The 16,646-nt window shown below is 44.0% G+C and overlaps 1 protein-coding gene across 1 annotated transcript; it reads right to left on the bottom strand.

Annotated features, from left to right (window-relative positions):
• Window positions 1-311: 311 nt before the first annotated feature.
• AMBN (ameloblastin) lies at window positions 312-16,362 on the bottom strand. Its single transcript, XM_084832167.1, has 10 exons — window positions 16,285-16,362; window positions 14,956-15,006; window positions 12,617-12,664; window positions 11,044-11,163; window positions 8,938-9,183; window positions 7,855-7,896; window positions 7,022-7,081; window positions 5,079-5,123; window positions 2,724-2,768; window positions 312-1,311 (listed from the first exon to the last, which is right to left on the bottom strand). Exons 1-10 carry the CDS (start codon window positions 16,336-16,338, stop codon window positions 826-828), a joined length of 1,197 nt encoding a protein of 398 aa, XP_084688293.1. The 5' UTR covers window positions 16,339-16,362; the 3' UTR covers window positions 312-825.
• Window positions 16,363-16,646: the final 284 nt, after the last annotated feature.

Below are 16,646 nucleotides of genomic sequence, written 5' to 3'. Positions count from 1 at the left end.
ATATATATATATATATACACACACACCTTAATAAAATAAAAATCAGGAGGAGCAGGGAGCATGGTGGGCACCAAGAGAGGTGTATGTGGGGATATTGGGGTCCATGGGCACCACACTGGAAACCCAAGCTTTACTAAGACTAAGGATATTGTGTGCAATGTTGAGGGGGCAAATGAAGGAAAGTGTTTGAGAAGGGAAGGATGCTAGAACCAAGAGTTAAAAACTGTTCAGGTTTGTAAACACCTTTTGAATAACATTCTCTCATTTAATCTGTGTGGGATTTTTTAAACCAAGCCACATGAAACAGTAATATGGTTAGAGAAAAGTTTATTACATGCTGCCTACATAAATCAATGCAATACACTGAGCCATCTAACCCGAATCAGAGCCACGCACACCAGCCGTAAACCCGAGATGATTGTAACTGCTTATAAATCTTGAGTGCATTTCTGGTTTCTAAAGCGCAATGTTTATAAATATTCCTCATTATTTAAAACACCAGTCAGGCAGGGGCCAAAAGCATACGAAAACTAAAGTGGCATCACCAAAGGAACCGAGAGCCTCCACAAATTGCTAGTAGAACCAGGTTTGGGTTTTAGCCATAAATCATCGGCCACCTCCCATGCTTTTCCAGATGTGAAATGTGAAATGTGAAACATGAAACAAAGGCCACGCCATCCCTGCCACAAGCTGCGTACATTGATTAGCACATGTAATGCTTTGGTGCTCATTGCATGTGGAAGATTAATACTCCTCCTAAGTCAATGCCTCAAGCACGGGAAATCCCTGAAGAGTACACAAATGGCACGTGTTCCTTAAGGACACTCAGGGCTCTTGGAAATGCCAGACATCCTGGCCTAGCTGTGGCTGGCCAGCCTCATTTCCTGCATTAGTTGTATATGTGGCCTCAGGGAACATGGTGGGATCCAAAGGCATGGTGGTGTCAGCAGCATCCAGGGGGATGAAGCTGTCAGGGAGTCCTTGAGTCTCTAGAGGGATTATTGTCGCTTGGGCTACACCTGATGGTCCTTTGCTCTGGCCCGCAGGGTTGAGCAGATTGCTGTTGCCATTTGGCACGGCGCCACCCTGGTTGCCATCTAATGGGCTTACATTGCTCCCCTTGCCGGAAGGGTTAGCCCCTAGGTTAGCTCCTCCTTGCACTTCTGGCTGTTCAGTTATTCCAAGTTGATCATCTTCAACAGTGTAATCACCCGGCTGGCCTCTGTTCAGTGGCATGTTTCCAAACCTAGCATCCATGGCAAAGAGGTCGGGGCCTGCTGCTCGATAGGCTGGTGCACCAAAGCCACCACCCTGAAAAGTTATGACAGCACATTCATTACCACGATTACATTCATTACCACATTCATTACCACGATTACCTTAAATTCACTGTTTTCCCACTGCTAGAACGTTTTACCCTGCGGGGAAAAATGAGTATTTTTTTGTTGTTGCCTGTGTTAGAACCTCATACTGATAATTCCATTTGCACCACTGGTACAACATCATAGTAGTATTAGGAATATCGGAAGCTGCCTCATATTGAGGTCAGACCATTGGTTCATCCAGCCCAGTATTGCTGACTCTGACTGGCAGCAGTTCTCCAGGATTTCAGGCAGAGGATTTTCCAGCCCTACCTGGAGATGCTGGGAATGAACCTTCTGTATGTAAAGCATGTGTTCTACTCCTGAGCTATAGCCTCTCCCCTTGTAAATATTGGCAGGTAGGTTGATCTTCAGGGTACATGTGAAATATGTAGCTGCTGCTGAAATGAGAGCCATGTCTCTAATTCTCCCTCCCCCTCAGTAAACCAGCCCCATCTCACCTGGTGTTTTCCAGTGGCCATGCTGGAGAGCACCAGGGTAGGAAAGGCTGATTAGCCATTCTAGCAGAACATTGTTTATTTCCCACCTCCTGCTCCATATCATTGTCTGTTACTGGTGGGAACTGTGACACCGAAATCAGAGCCACCAGCATCCACTGGGCCCACCATCACCATTGAGATGTGCTCCCAGGTAAGTGAGTATAGGATAGCAACCTGTGCCTGTCCAATCTCAGCCATGGGGCCTAAAGTGGGATTTTAGTGTTGTGAAGTTCTTGGCTACTGGGACAGATTTGTTTCCTTGGCTTGGGGGCAATGCTTTGTGTCAGTGGAGCAAAGGCAAACTGCTTCTTACAGAAAGTGCTTTAGGAGGACCCAGTTTTTTAAAAAAAATCTCCTTGGCATTGAATTAGTAGAATTAGCAGAATGCCAGGCTAGAAGAAAATATTACATATTTGTTTCCCCCCAATACTTCTTTTTAACTTCAGTGGTCATTCCTTTACCGATGTCACTCAACACTGGTAAACTTGTGCAGAGATAATGGTCTAAATGAGTAGAATTATGGGGATATGTTGACATTACAATCCTGTAGTCAGCAGAATACCAGTTTAAGCGTAATGGCGTTCCCTGTAGAAAGCTCGGTACTGCTGTTTTGTGTACAGCAGCTAGTAGTTTATGTTTATAGCAGGAATGAGGAACCTTTGGCCCTCCAGATGTTGTTGGACTATAGCTCTCATCATCCCTGACCATTGGCGATGCTGGCTGGGGCTGATGGGAGTTGGAGTCCAATAGCATCTGTAGGGCCACACATTCCTAGCCCCTAGTTTATATCATAAGAGAGGTAATGGAGAGGGAATTGGCTTATGCCTTCACAAAGTAAATTAATATCACATTCACAACCCACCTGCATTTCTTCTGAGCTTACTATTCCTAATCTGGCAGGAGTGCCCTAAGGAACATGGAGGCAAACCACATATCAAGAATCAATCATTCCAGACCAATACACATACACTGAAAAACACACACCACACCCTTCATTTTAGAGCTTTCAGACCCATCGTTTCATTGGATGTAGTAAAGTATTTCTATGCACATCATTAAAAAAGAACGGAACAAAGGCCATGCTGCTAAATTATATGCTTCCCTTCCTTTTGAAACATTACTGCATAGTAAACATGTTTGTGTGCTCTGGTGTGTTCTGCTCTCCTTCTATGAACATGTTTGTCATCTCTAAATAAAAAACCTGAAATCCAAGACTTCCAGTGGTCATGATAACATGCGTAAGTGCTCTATTGCTGATGCTGAAATAACTGCATTATAATCACTTATTAGTAGTAGTATTAGTGTTAGTATTTTGCAAGCCATACATGAAAAAGACACATTCTGGATTCTGTCTCTTGGTCACATTTTAGCATGACCTACAAAAGGATGGGATTGTGCAGAGGAATGAGTGGAGCTATGTGAATAGGGACCAAGTTAGTTCTCTGTTGGGTAAGAAGCAAAGCAACCACGCTGCAGTCAGGAAAACAGTGGGGCAGTGTCTTCCCCTGCTGGAGGAACCCTCCTCTGAGGAGGAGTTAGAGCTCCCAGAGACAGACCATGCCAAGGAGCCACCCATGCCAGGAGATCTGGGGGAGCCTGGGCCCTCAGTGGAGATCACTGCGAGTCCATCCCTGCAGGAGGTGGGGAGTTCCACCTCTGAGGTAGAGGCTGGGCAACCACCTAGCCTCTGAGAGCATCACTGCCTCAAGAGCAGGGGTGTTGGAGGAATCTGTTTGGGGGGTGGAGCTCAGCGAGCTTTCGCTGGCTCACACCCCTGCAACCTGACATCCGCCTACTGGACCAACTTGGTCTGCAGCTAGTTGGGTCAGCTGGTGGAACTTATCACTTTGCATGGCATCAGCCGAGGCAGGTTGGGAGGGGAGAGCCATGGCGCTCCCCTCCCACCCTGTTGCCGCTGCCCCTGCCATGCAACCCTCCCTCTCTACCTGCTGGTGCCAAAACTGGCAGGAAGAGAGGAAGGGTTGAGTGATGGCAGTGGAGGAGCAGCAGCAGAGTGTGAAGGGAGCACCATGGCGGTCCCCTCCCACCCTGTCGCCACCGCCACACCGTGCAACCATCCTTCTCTGGCAGGACTCCCAGAGAGAGACAGTTGTGATGCTGGCATGATGGTGGCAGCAGAGTGGGAGGAGGGTGCCATGGCACTCCCACCTTGTTGTTGCCACTGTGCAATGCTCCATCTCTCCCTGCCAGTGCCAACACTGACTGGGAGAGAGGGATGGTTGCGCAGTGGCAGGAACGTTTGTTCTTTGCATTTACAGAAGAAGAAAAAAATGACATCACGTTTATGGGAGGGGGAGTTCCCAGATTATGGGATCAAACCCCCGTTTGGCTCACAAAGGCAAGCCGAGGCAGGGGCATTGTGGGAATCCATTGGGCCCTAAAAGAGCTGGATTTTCCTGCGATGGACATCCCTACTCAAGAGGCGCCAATAGGACTCCTCTGAGAAGGAGTGCTTGATTATAAAGGAGGACTACTTGGGAGCAAGGCCCCCCTCCCAAGTAGGTCTTTTGCCAGAGGGCCTGTAATACACTGCAGGTGAGCCCGGGTGGGGCTCAGAACATTCTGGCTACATAAGCCTCCAGTTTTAGCCTTAGTTAGGGTTGGAACAATGTTGTTCATTAGTTCTGATGCTTTGCTTTCTGGACTTTGCCTTCTGGACCTGTGCTACTGACCTTTGGACTCCTGTATGAGTCCAAAGGTCAGTAGCACAGTCCAATCCAGTGCTTCTGGACTGTGTATGGTAATGTGCTGCTCAATTGTGCTTTGACCTTTGTTTGTATCTGGTCCTCTCTTGCCTTTGCCTGATCCCATTCTGGACTGGAACTTTTGTGCATGACCTTTCGCTGGCTCTGTTGCCTTGCCTTTTGGAATACCCCATAATTTGCTCTGAGTCTGATACAGCCATAGCAGGAGAGCAAGGGGAACGTTGGGCTTAGCCAGAGCAGAAGGGAATGCTTTGCCATCATTTGAGTTGCATCCTTGAGTGTTTCCCTCTCCATTCTGTGTGTTGCACTGGAGAAAAAACCTGTCCCTTAGTCCCAGTGCTGGGTGACCCAATATCTATAGGAGTGGTGGTGATAGTGGTTCCCATGTGTTATTGTGTGCAGAGCGCATAGAGATGCATTGCTCCACACACACACCCTGAGATCATAATTATAATTATTTCACTAGTCTTAAATGAACGTAAAATACTTACTCCTTGGTTTGCTATGTAAGGCATGTAATACAAACTGGGATATATCTAGGCAAAAGAAAGAAATAATTAACACAGAGGTGTTGGTTTAAGAGACACCATCTGTTCTTGTTATTTAACATAAAACAGTACAGAACTTAGAGTGAAAAGAAAACTGCCTTTTTAGACTGGACCAATGGCCCATTTGGTAGGTCTGCATCCTGTACTCAATGGTAATCATGTTCTGATGCTCTATCTACACTTCATATTTAAACTGGGTCCCTGAGATCTGTGGCACTATCAGGGGCATGTTGGAATCTCTAACAAGGAAGTCTCAACACCTACCACCCTATAATCCCAGGAGTCTGGAGAAACCACGATGGTGAAATTGGGTGTAAGACTCAATATTCAGTTCATGTAATGTAGATACACCCTAACTGTATTACTGTGCTCGCCATATGTTTTCCCTTCAACATAAAATTTAGGGGTACTGAGATAATGTTTATCCCCCCTAACAATCTTCTCTAGATATTGTGTTACTATTCCTATTATAGTCCAGTTGTTTGGAGTACATATTTGTCTATTGGCAGGACTGGTGTCAACTTTTGCTGTGGACTTCCTGGACACAGAGACCCCTATCTTTGCCCAAGCAGAAGTAGCTGTAGAATTTGCAGACCTGGGTACAAAAGCAAAATAATATCTCAGTAGGGCAACTTGGTGCCCATGCTGCCAGTGACAGCTAGGAGAGGGAAGACAGAAGAAAGAGTATAAATATTGCCTTGGATAGAATTGCCAACCTTTTGACCAGCCCCACTATGAATGACCACTGTTAATAATGGGATTGTTACTGACCATTATTTTCTGCATTTAATATCCTTCTGACCTCACTGTCTGTAATTCTTCCCCCGACCTCACCAAATGTAGTGCATCTAAACCTGAAACTCTCCATAATATTCCATGCATCTGCCAGAATAAATGTGTTAAGACTTTAAGATGCTGCAAGACTCTCCATTGTTTTACCTTAAAACACAGACATTGTAATCTAATGGATGTAGCTAGACCTTGACTTCTTAAGTAAGAGTGAGTATGAGTATGTATATGAGTGAGTGAGAGTGTGTGTGTGTGTGTGCGCATGTGTGTGAGAGAAAGAGAGAGAGGGAGGGAGGGAGAGAGGGAGGGAGGGAGGCAGGCAGGCAGGCTAAAGCTCAGGAGCCCAGTCAACTAAAAGAATGTTGGCAAACCTAGTTTATGATTACACACAGTGATCGTGGCCTGGATATTAAGAATCACTGGGGCTGTATAAGCCGAGGGTTTGAGATGCTTGTCATTTCTAAGCCTCCACCGCTGCCTGGAAATTTAACTGTGGCCAAGACAGCCTAAGGCAAGGATGGGCAACTGGTGGACCTCCAGGTGTTGTTGGACAACAACTCCCATCATCCTTCACAGTTAACTACACTGGCTAGGGCTGATGGGAGTTGCAGTCCAGCAATATCTGGAAGCCCACAAGTTGCCTGTCCCTGGCCTAAGGGATATTGCTATATTTCTGTGTGAGTCACCTTGAGTACTGTTTGCTTTTTCCTGTAGAATGTCAGCCAATAAATCCTAGTTTTAAGGAATTAAGAAAGAAGCTGAGCTTCTACCTCCTTTGCCTGGTGCTCTGTGGCCGTGCCCAGGAATGTCTGTGAGGCAGTTTGGGTGGGGGGAGGAGGCTGAAAGGAAGACACTTGGCCATTGCCTTTGCTTTAGGCCTGCATGTTTCTGTGTGTCATTTACTTTGTGAAAGATGGTACAGGAAGAACCACTATGCACAGAATTCTTGCTTAGCTCTTATATGGCTACTGCCTTCTGCGAACAGCCACTGCGCACAAACGCTCATCTCCGGTAGGTGGGTCCGCATGTTATGAGAGGTTGGCTGTGGTGGGAATCAGCATGTTGGCAATAGGATTCCACTATGAGAATCAACTTACAGGTTGCTGCTGTGGTAGTTGTGCTAGGTCTTGTTGCGTTCCATGTAAACCTGGATAAATCTTTGCAAAAAGATGGAGCAGAGAAACATCCAGTGAAATGCAAAGCCAAATAACAAATGTATTGAGCAGGCACTACAATACACATGCAAGGACCCCCCCCCCAAAAAAAAACTTCAGGTGTTACATATTCAAGAATGGAAGGAGGATCAATGATTTGTTTGTAAGTGACTATTTCTGCACAAGGACTTTACTTATTTATATAATGCTTCCAGGGTGTTCAAATTGCATCCATTCTTTGAGCATTCCCTAAATACAACCCTGTCCAGCAGGGAGGAGCAGTATTTATCATCCCCATATTCAGGGCTGGCTCCAAGTTAAAGCCCCCTGGGGTGCACCCCTACTCACTCCCTTGGCTGCCTTCTCACTCACTCCCCTGGGGCATTGCAGGAAAATCAAAATGGCAGAAGGCTTCCTTGCTGCTGCTGCTGCCGCCATGAGCCAGTGTCCAAGGGATGAAGCAGGCATAGGAGCACAGGGGGATCCTGCTGCAGGCTCTGCCCCGTTGCCCTTACTGGAGATGGAGAGTGGAGGCCAAGAGTGTTCTGGCATAAAACCAGTAAACACACACACCCCTTTAGATCACTGGTGGGCAGAACATCGATCTCCAGATGTTTTGGACTTCAACTCCCAGCATTCCTGACCATTGGCCATGCTGGCGGAGGCTTCTGGGAGTCGAAGTCCAAAACATCTGGAAATCTGCCTTGTGCCCACCCCCACTTTAGATTCTAATGGTAGCTATTCAATGGGGATATGAAATAAACAGGTATACTTACTGCCTGACCTAATGTCCCTGAGTATTCTTGTACAGCTGGTAACTGTATTTATCAAAAGAAAACATTTAAAGCCATTAGATTAGCAGACAGGAAGTGAATAAAAAAGAGAATTTTTTACAGCCCTAATCCTAATATGCACTTAATCCTAATATGCATTTAAAACTGGATTCTTTAACAACAGTGTTTAGGATGTCCAGGACGGGGCTGAAATTTGAAATTCCATAGAAGAAAAAATTAACTGTATCTTACAAAAACTCTAACTTAACTTGGGTAAGAAATCAACCTAACATACTTGGGAGATTAATGTTTAACCTACAGACGTCTTTCACACTACTTTCCCTTAATCCTTGAAATAAATTGCACTAATAGCACAAATTCCAGAATTACGTCAAAAGTATAAGCAAAAGCAAACCTGGGGTGATGACTTTTAAATTAATGCATTCTGGAGGCACTAAAACACCAGACGTTTGGTTTCTGGTCTCCTTGAGTTTGTGATACTAGTCAAATACCTCCAGAGCTAGTGCTAGACTTGGTGAGCCCTTGCCACTACCCTGGGCCATGCTGACTCCAGGTTTTTGAGGGCCCTTGGGCAAGACATCCTCAACGGGGGCCCTCCCTCAGGGAGTCTATTTTCTCACCACCATTGTCAACAGCTCCTGCTGCTCTTTGTCATCTTTCCCATCATTACTGCCACTTGCTTGCTTGACAGGCAGAGAGCCAGTGAGCAAGTAGGCCATGGCATCTCTTGCTCCTCCTTCTCACCACCGCCACTGTCTGGGCCAGAACAAGAGCCAGGTGAACTAGCAGGTTGCAATGGTGAGGAGGAGGAGCAACTCCAGGGGGGTCTTGTCAGTGGGCCTCTGCTGGGTGGTGGGCCATTGGCAGGTGCCTAACCATGCCTACCCTTGACACCAGCCCTGCATCACAGTAGCCAATGTTGTACACTCATATGCCTTTCTGTGCCCAAAACAGTCTCTGTGGTACTGCCATAAAGGAAGTTCCTGGTTCAAGCACTGGAGTCTGAGAGGTCCCACCTATACTAGCAGGTTCTGGATTTCTGAGTCAACCATTTATCAAACTGACCTGTTGTGTTTGTCTGTCTGGTGGGGGCAGCTGTTGCTGAAGAACTGGTTGATTTCCTTCTGGCAGAGCAAATGGATTCTGCTGGAATGGTGGCTGCATATCATACTGTTGGAGTTGGAGTTGCCTTGTAGGAATTAGATTCGTGAATGGGTAGCGAGGTTGCTCTTGAATTCCAGGCTGTTGAAGCAGAGTGGGCGTTTGCTGAGATGGCAGTGGAGGAGGGTGCACTGGCATAGAATATTCATACTGTGAAGCAATGGGAGGCAGTATGAAGTCATTAATAAATGACTTTGGGGCACACTAAAGGTATTATAGCCATTAATAAAACAGTATGTCTAATGGATTAGGTTCTGGCCTACGAAATCTCATGTTATACTACATTCATCCATCCCTAATGCGCCATATAATTTTGGTTTGGAGATGGGATGCCCAGTCCAGCAAAACTTGTTAATGTCTGAGTTCCACTGAAGTCAATGAGACTTTAGCTATGACTAATTCTGGTTGTGTTGCTTTCGATGGGATTTGCCTAGGGCTCAGTTTTCCCCTGATTGTTCCTTTGTGTGTTAGTGAGTGCTGACTAATCCTGGCATGATTCTGCAGCATACGTTCCCCAAAGTAATTTAAAGTACAGTGAAATTGAAACCTAACTGCAAGAGGTCACCACCAGAAAAGAAGCTAAATTATGGGAAAAAGCAACGGAGGAAAGTAACTGCTTGGAGACTCTTCATTGTCAAAAATATTTGCATAAACTAGGAATGTATCCAATATGGGGGTGTGGAGTACATGATTGCATAGTTCAATTAAAAAAAAAACTTTGAAAAACTTTGTTTCCTGACTCAACAGCTACAATTCAGACTGTGGTGAGATCACAATTTGATCCTGGTTTGTTTTAACTAACTTTGGTTAGAACAAACTACAGTTCCTTGAATTTGGAAGTAATGTGAAACTGTAGTTTATTCTACAGTGCAAGCAAAAGCTTTCACTCTCCTCCTCTCAAAGGCAAAACAAGAAGTGAGGGGAAAGGAGCATGCAAGCCCAGGGCTCACTGCAGCATGTCCACAAGCATTTAAATCGACCTTCCTCAACCTGGGCCCTTCTAGATGTTTTGGCCTTTGAATTCCATCATCCCTGACCATTGGCCATGCTGGCTAGGGCTGAAGTGAATTGCAGGTCAAAACCACTGGAGAGACCAAGGTTGGGGAAGGGTGATCTAAACCATGGTTTTAATCAGGGGTAGGCAACCTGGTGCCTTGCAGATGTTCTAGTCTACAACTTCCATGATACCTGATCATTGGCCATGCTGGCTGTGGCTGATCAGAGTTTCAGTGCAAAACATCTGGAGCATGCCAAGTTCCCTGCCCATGGTATACATTATCATGTTAACCAGACCAAAATTAGGCACACCTCTCTGTTTTGGATTGTGGCTCTTATGTTTAAAATAATGTCTTGTGGGTGTCTTGCTTTCCTTTGTTTTGGTGGAGTTGAGCTTTCAATCAGTATTTAACTTTCTAGAAGCCCATAGAATGACCAAAGTACCTTGGGGAGAGCTTTTCCACACTGGTATAGGGGTTGTTTGGTTGTCACCATCTACAAGGTAAGGAGAATGTTACCACACATCAACTGCTAATGGGTGGTAAAATTGTATGAGCTCTGTGTTTCCAAGGGACAGATTGCTCACTATCCGTTTATTCAAGTGATCTCATAATTTGTGGAGGTGAGTTGCCTCTGTAGACATTAGTTCAGGGCTGGGCAACTAGTGGCCCTCCAGATGTTATCGGACAGCAACTCTCATAATCCCTCCTCCTCATTGGCTGTGCTGGCCAGGGCTGATGAGAGTTGTAGTCCTACAACATCTGGAAGGCAACAGTTGCCCACTCCTACTTAAGCTGATTACTACACATACCAAGGCGTTGATGTGCTGATGTGAATAATCTGATACTTGGTGACCATTCCTAAAGATGAGCAAAAAATCCAATGAAAAACTGCCACTATATTTGGAAATATCCAGAAACTAACAAGCCTAGAAGACCCATCTTGACAATCCTTCATTTAAATTTCCTCTTACTCTGTCCAATTTCTAGAGTTATAACTGCTTGAATGGCTTACCTGTTGGGTTTCATGTTCTTGAGGTCTTCGCCTCATCCAATAGAATGACGAATGTGATGGGAGGAAATTGTGCATCCACATTGAATGGAATGGATCAGCATAGGTATAAGGTTGAGCATACTGAAGAAATGGCAAAAGTAGATACGTTTATTCTGAAGTTGTAACTCCAGTTTTAAAGTTCTCAAAAGCTCAAGTTCAAATTCAGCTTACAAATTCAGGTTGATATTTAGCAGCCAAAAATAGTTCATAAATAAAATATATTTTAAATGGGCTTTTCAATTGGTTCAGCGAAGTTTACATATCCAGTTCTTTTCCACTTGACAATTTAGTCAGTGAGAAAGAGGCTGTGAGAATTTAGTCAGTGAGAAAGAGGCAGAACAGGCTGAAACAATATGTAGTTATTTATTAACTGTTCTGCCTCTTGGAACCAAGAAGAGTCCTCAAGGTGGCTTACAAATAAGGAAACAAATAAAATCAACATAAAACCATTTCAATAAAAAAAAACATAAAGCCAATCTAAAAGACACCATACAAGATCACTACATGATTTTTAAAAACCCAGCTTTCAACTAAGACCTCCAAATGCCTTCTACAGTATAAATATGCGGGGGTTTTAACCAGTATGACCCCAATCCAGATGAAGTTAGTTTATGTCTAAGACTGCAATCCTATGCACACTTGAAAGTAAGGCCCACTGAATCTTTCTCTTGAATAAACATTAATTAAATTGGGCTGCAAGTCCAAGAAATAAGTGGAACAAGCTAGTCAAGACTGAGGACGCAATCTTACACACTTACCTGTGAAGAAGTCTGAGGCAACTCACTGGGACTTACTTCTGAGTAGACATGCATTGTGCTGTAAGGCCCAGTGCTTTCAGTGGGAGTAGGAATTCTTTGAATGCAAACAAGTTCTACTGAGCCCAATGGGCTGAACATAAGTGTGCAAAAGGGCTGCAGCCTTTTTATGCTGGTCTATGACCATAATCTTCGGTTTGATTTGTTTGCAGCCTTAGTCATGACCAACTTAATCCACAGTGTCAACCATACGTATAAGGGGGGGACGGACCTGTGGCCTCCCAGATATTGTTGAACTACAACTCCCATCTTTCCTGACCACTAGACAGGCTGGGTGGGGCTGATGAGAGTTGGAGTGCAACATCTAGAGGGCCACTGGTTCCCCACCCCTGATATAAGCCCATAAGAAGAGCAGACTTACCCAACCAGGCTCCCTCCAAATGATTTGGACTACAACCCCAGCCAGGATGACTAATATCCAGGGATAGTGAGACCTGCACTTCAAAACATCTGGAAGGAACCAGGTTGGGGAAGGCTAAAGTAGAGTATAGATGCACCTTTCTTCTTTTGTCTCTTCTGATTTACCTTGAAAACATTTGGGAATTATTCCCAAATTATTGCACCTTATCATTTCTAAAGGAACAATAAGTGGTGGTGGTGATTTCCATGATTGTCATGCACCTTCCATATGGATAAGATTCTGGAATACCATTGTCAGTTTACTCTTACTCATTCATTTAGAAACAGACTAATAGAGAATTAGATTTAGTTGCAGTTACCTGTGGAAGTACATTTGGCATATTAGGTCTACCAAATTGCCTCATCCTCTGAAAAGCAATAAGAAAAAAAAAACTCCAATGTTAATATCAACCATTTCTTCTGTATAATACTCTTCTTCTTCTTATATCCATCTTAGGACCATTGCTTAACCTGCACAGAACTGGGTCTTAACCAGAACCTTATTTTGATACCAGACCTAAGGTCTAGAACAGCCTTCCCTGGCCTAATGCCCTCCAGATGTTTAGGACCAATTCCTATTGGTCCAATCCAGCCAGTATGGTCTATGGTCAGGAATTCTGGGAGTTGTCATCCAAAACATCTGGAGGACACCAGGTTATTGGTGAAGGCTAATCTAGAACATAAAGAATAATGCTCCTGAACATATTCAGAGTGATGTTTCCTCACATTTGAGGAATTACCTCTTACATATTAGATATGAGAAGCAGAATATCAGAAGAACATAAGAGGAGCTTGGCCAGCTCGGATTTATTTATGTTATTTATATCTGCCCTTCCATTAAAATAGTGCTCAAGGTGGCTAGTCCAGCATCTAGTTTCCAAAGGTGGCAGCCAGATTCTTTCAGAAAGCCCACAGGCCGAGCCTGAAAACACCAGCCCTGCCCCCTTGTTTGCCTCCAGCAGCTGGCATCCATAATTATACTGCCTCTGACACAGAGGTGCTTTCTCACTATCATGGCTAATAGCTCTTGACAGAACCATTCGCCATTAAATTTGACTAATTCCCCTAGGCCCCTTCCAACCCTACTATTCTATGGCTCTATGAAAATCCATCTAAGCGAGTGGCCATCACTACATCTTGTGGACAGCAAACCCCATTGCTTAATGATGCACTGTGTGAGGAAGTACTTCTTTTTGTCTGTCCTGAACGTAATACTAATCATTTTCACTGGCTATCCCCACGTTGTCATGTATGGAAGAGGGCGGAACCCTCCAGATGTGTTGGATTGCCACTCCGAGCATGGCCCAGAGGGTGACACACACAAGTACAAGGCATGTAGGCCCCATTTGTGAGTGCAAAATCAAGGCGCACAAATGGCACTAGCATGTTTTGAGCACATGGAGTGGTATGTGTGCATGCCGCTGTTCAAAAGCGAATGTCAACATGTAAATGGGAGGTAGGGGCAGGTGTGGCAAGGGACTGTCAGCTTGACCCGATCACCCATTGCATGCATGCTTTGGCCATCAATGTAAGAGTACATTACTGTGTTTTGTAGCACTTTTGTGGGACTGTAAGAGCTGTAGTCATGGGTGGCACCAGAGGGGTAGCAAAGGAGGCAAGAGACACCCTGACAAGTAGCTCACTCCACCCACCCCCAGTAGTTTTTTTCAGAACTCTTAACATATGGAACAAATCTTGGCACCCAAGAAATGCACTTTGCCCCTTCTGCCCCAATATTTTTTTCTGGTGCTGCCACTGGCTAAAGTTTTGTAAAGCTGCTGAGACTTCTCTGTGAGACATTGCTAGCAGTACTCTCACTGAACTACAGTTCCCAAAAGTCCTGGGTGAAGTGCCTGATCTCCCAAATTATTTAGGAAAAAAGAAGAGAAAAGAAAAATTCTGAGATTTTTTGTATTGGCATCATTGTTAAACTATGTACAGTTTTCCAAATGTTCCTGTTCCATAAATCCCATCTTTCTATTCTATGTTTGGAAACGTTATGAGATCTTTTTACAGTGAAGAAAAACATCCCTGTAATTTATGCACTGAGAATTATTTATTGGCCCCTACCGGAATTCCCTGATTGGTTTGGTTTTTCAAATTTCAACATGTCCCTTTTAGCGCAATCTGTTGGTATATTATTTATTTTAAACAGAAGCCATAGTTTTGAAAGGCCTACTAATGGTGCAATCCTATGCATATCTACTCAGAAGTCAGTCCCACTGAGTTTAATCCAGTCTTCCCCAACCCAGAATCCTCCAGGTGTGTTGGACTGCAACTCCCCAAATCCCCTGGAAATGGCCATGCTGGCTGGGAATTATGGGAGTTGTAGTCCAATACATCTGGAGGGCACCAGTTTGGGAAAGGCTGGCTTAATGGGACTTGCTCCTAGGTAAGTGTGTATAGGATTTCAGCCTTAGATACTAATTGGACCATCTCTGCTTGGAGGTTATTATAATGACCCCCAAATATCTTAGAGGTATTGTAATATTTGCAATAAATATCTCTAAGATTTATTTTCTTAGAGATCTCATATTTGTGTTTTACTTTTTAACTTTTAAAAATTTTAATGTAAACCAGAAGACATTTTAATTATTGGGCGGTATACAGATATTGTAAATAAATAAAATGGAACTGCCGGGGCAGGGGGAATATGTACCTCCAAGCTTATACTACCAATTCCAGGAATCCCAGCATGTTGAGGAAGAATCTGTGAACAAACAAAATATATATTGGATTTTTTTTCTTTTTCAGCATTTGGGAAGAAGTTAATTGCTTGTTGAAGGGAGAAGCAAGTTTGTCATTGATGTTTAGCCTTATCACATGGAATTAATATTGTATCAAGGTTTAACTAGGTAAAAATGGTCACAGATTCACTTCAACTTTGTATAGATAACATAAAACTGAATGGTTCCAATCCAGCTGTGTTGTATATGACAAAGTCCTGACTAAGGTAACGGAGCATCAGTTAGTCACCAGTAACTTGTTCCATGGGTTTCAATCAGTCTTAAAGTCATGATCAGCTTTGGATTGGGATCAAAACATTCAAAGTAACCCTTTAAGCCTTTGGGGTTCTCCTGCTTTCTTATTACATCCTCAATTAAAAGAATTAGGAATGTGATAAAGGATGTAGAAAACGGGAGACCTCTCACAAACTGCAAAAACAACAATTGGGGATTTCACCTGAAATAGTCCACACTGATACTTCTAGTAAAGACCCCACTTAAGCAAAACTGTGCTTCCCAAGCAGACTTCAAACCATGGTTTCAATACCTGGTTTCCAAAGGAACCATGGGTTGTATTATCCATGGGCTGTATTGGTGCTTGTGTATTGCAAAACCATGGTTAATGCTAGGAAGAGAAGGAAGGGGTAAACTGCTCTGGGCAGGGGAGGAGGTTGAGGGAAAGAACCAGTGAGCCCACAGCCTGGTCCCAATCTCTTAACCAAGGTTAAGATATCAGCAGTGTAACTATGTTACATGTCCACTGGGGCTTTGTCATAACATTCAACCCATTTGTAAAATGCCTTGGAAACAGTCCAACATCCAAACAGTACAACATCATTATAATAGAGCCAGAGCTATGAATTCTAGAGATGAAATAATTTAAGTCATGGTGGAGATCAGACAATTTTTCTAGTTGCACGTCCATTATGTCTCAAAGGGAGGCTATCCTGGATACAAACAGAAATGTTGTCAAATAATACTTAGCAATTGTATAGCTGTTCCCTGGTGTTCAGAGCACTTCACACTGAGCTGTAACCCTTACAACAACCCTGTAAGGTAAGTCAGTAGCATTGTCCCCCATGATGTCAAAGTTCCCTTAGTCATGAGAAAGAACCAGAAGACCATCTACTCTAGCTACCTGCACAAAGCTGGTCTCCAGATAACATTCCGCATTACTGATTTAAAACAAGAACAAAAAAAGAACAGACTCTTTCTTAACATCTCAGATGGTTAGCAGTTTGAGGTAAGGTTGCATTGATTACCGGCAGAGCAGAACATATTCCTAAGAGGCATGAGGCAAGTATCCATTGTTTCATATCCGTGATGCTGTCTGGAACAAAAAATGCCTAGAAAAAATATCAGATGATGATGAGGTCCTGAAAATGAAATATAATTTTCAGTGGCATGGTCAATATAAACATCCATCTACTGACAAATGTTGTGGTTTGGCCAATTCTTACAACTAGGGTGGCCATGTGGCCTACTTTACAGAGGATAATCCTCTGTTGGAAGGTGTCCTCTATTTGTAGGGCTGTCCAGTCCAAGCCTGGTCTAAAGATAAAGAAATATAAGTAGGGGGAGGAGCGGCCTCGAAGTTGCCCATCAACAGTCAGCCCCTGGACAG

Source organism: Heloderma suspectum, chromosome 2 (genome assembly GCF_057233095.1).
Source record: "Heloderma suspectum isolate Gila_16-S chromosome 2, 16-S_ref, whole genome shotgun sequence".
NCBI classification, from domain to species: Eukaryota; Metazoa; Chordata; class Lepidosauria; order Squamata; family Helodermatidae; genus Heloderma; species Heloderma suspectum.
This window is presented reverse-complemented; position numbering and strand designations above follow the sequence as displayed.

Excerpts from the sequence above, each read along its gene's own strand:
- AMBN (XM_084832167.1), bottom strand. The coding sequence starts at position 16,338 with ATGAAACAATGGATACTTGCCTCATGCCTCTTAGGAATATGTTCTGCT. Across the intron at positions 9,184-11,043 it reads AAGAACATGAAACCCAACAG|TATGAATATTCTATGCCAGT; the intron begins GTAAGCCATTCA and ends ATTGCTTCACAG. Across the intron at positions 5,124-7,021 it reads AACTACCACAGCAGCAACCT|ATATATCCCAGTTTGTATTA; the intron begins GTAAGTTGATTC and ends TCTTTTGCCTAG.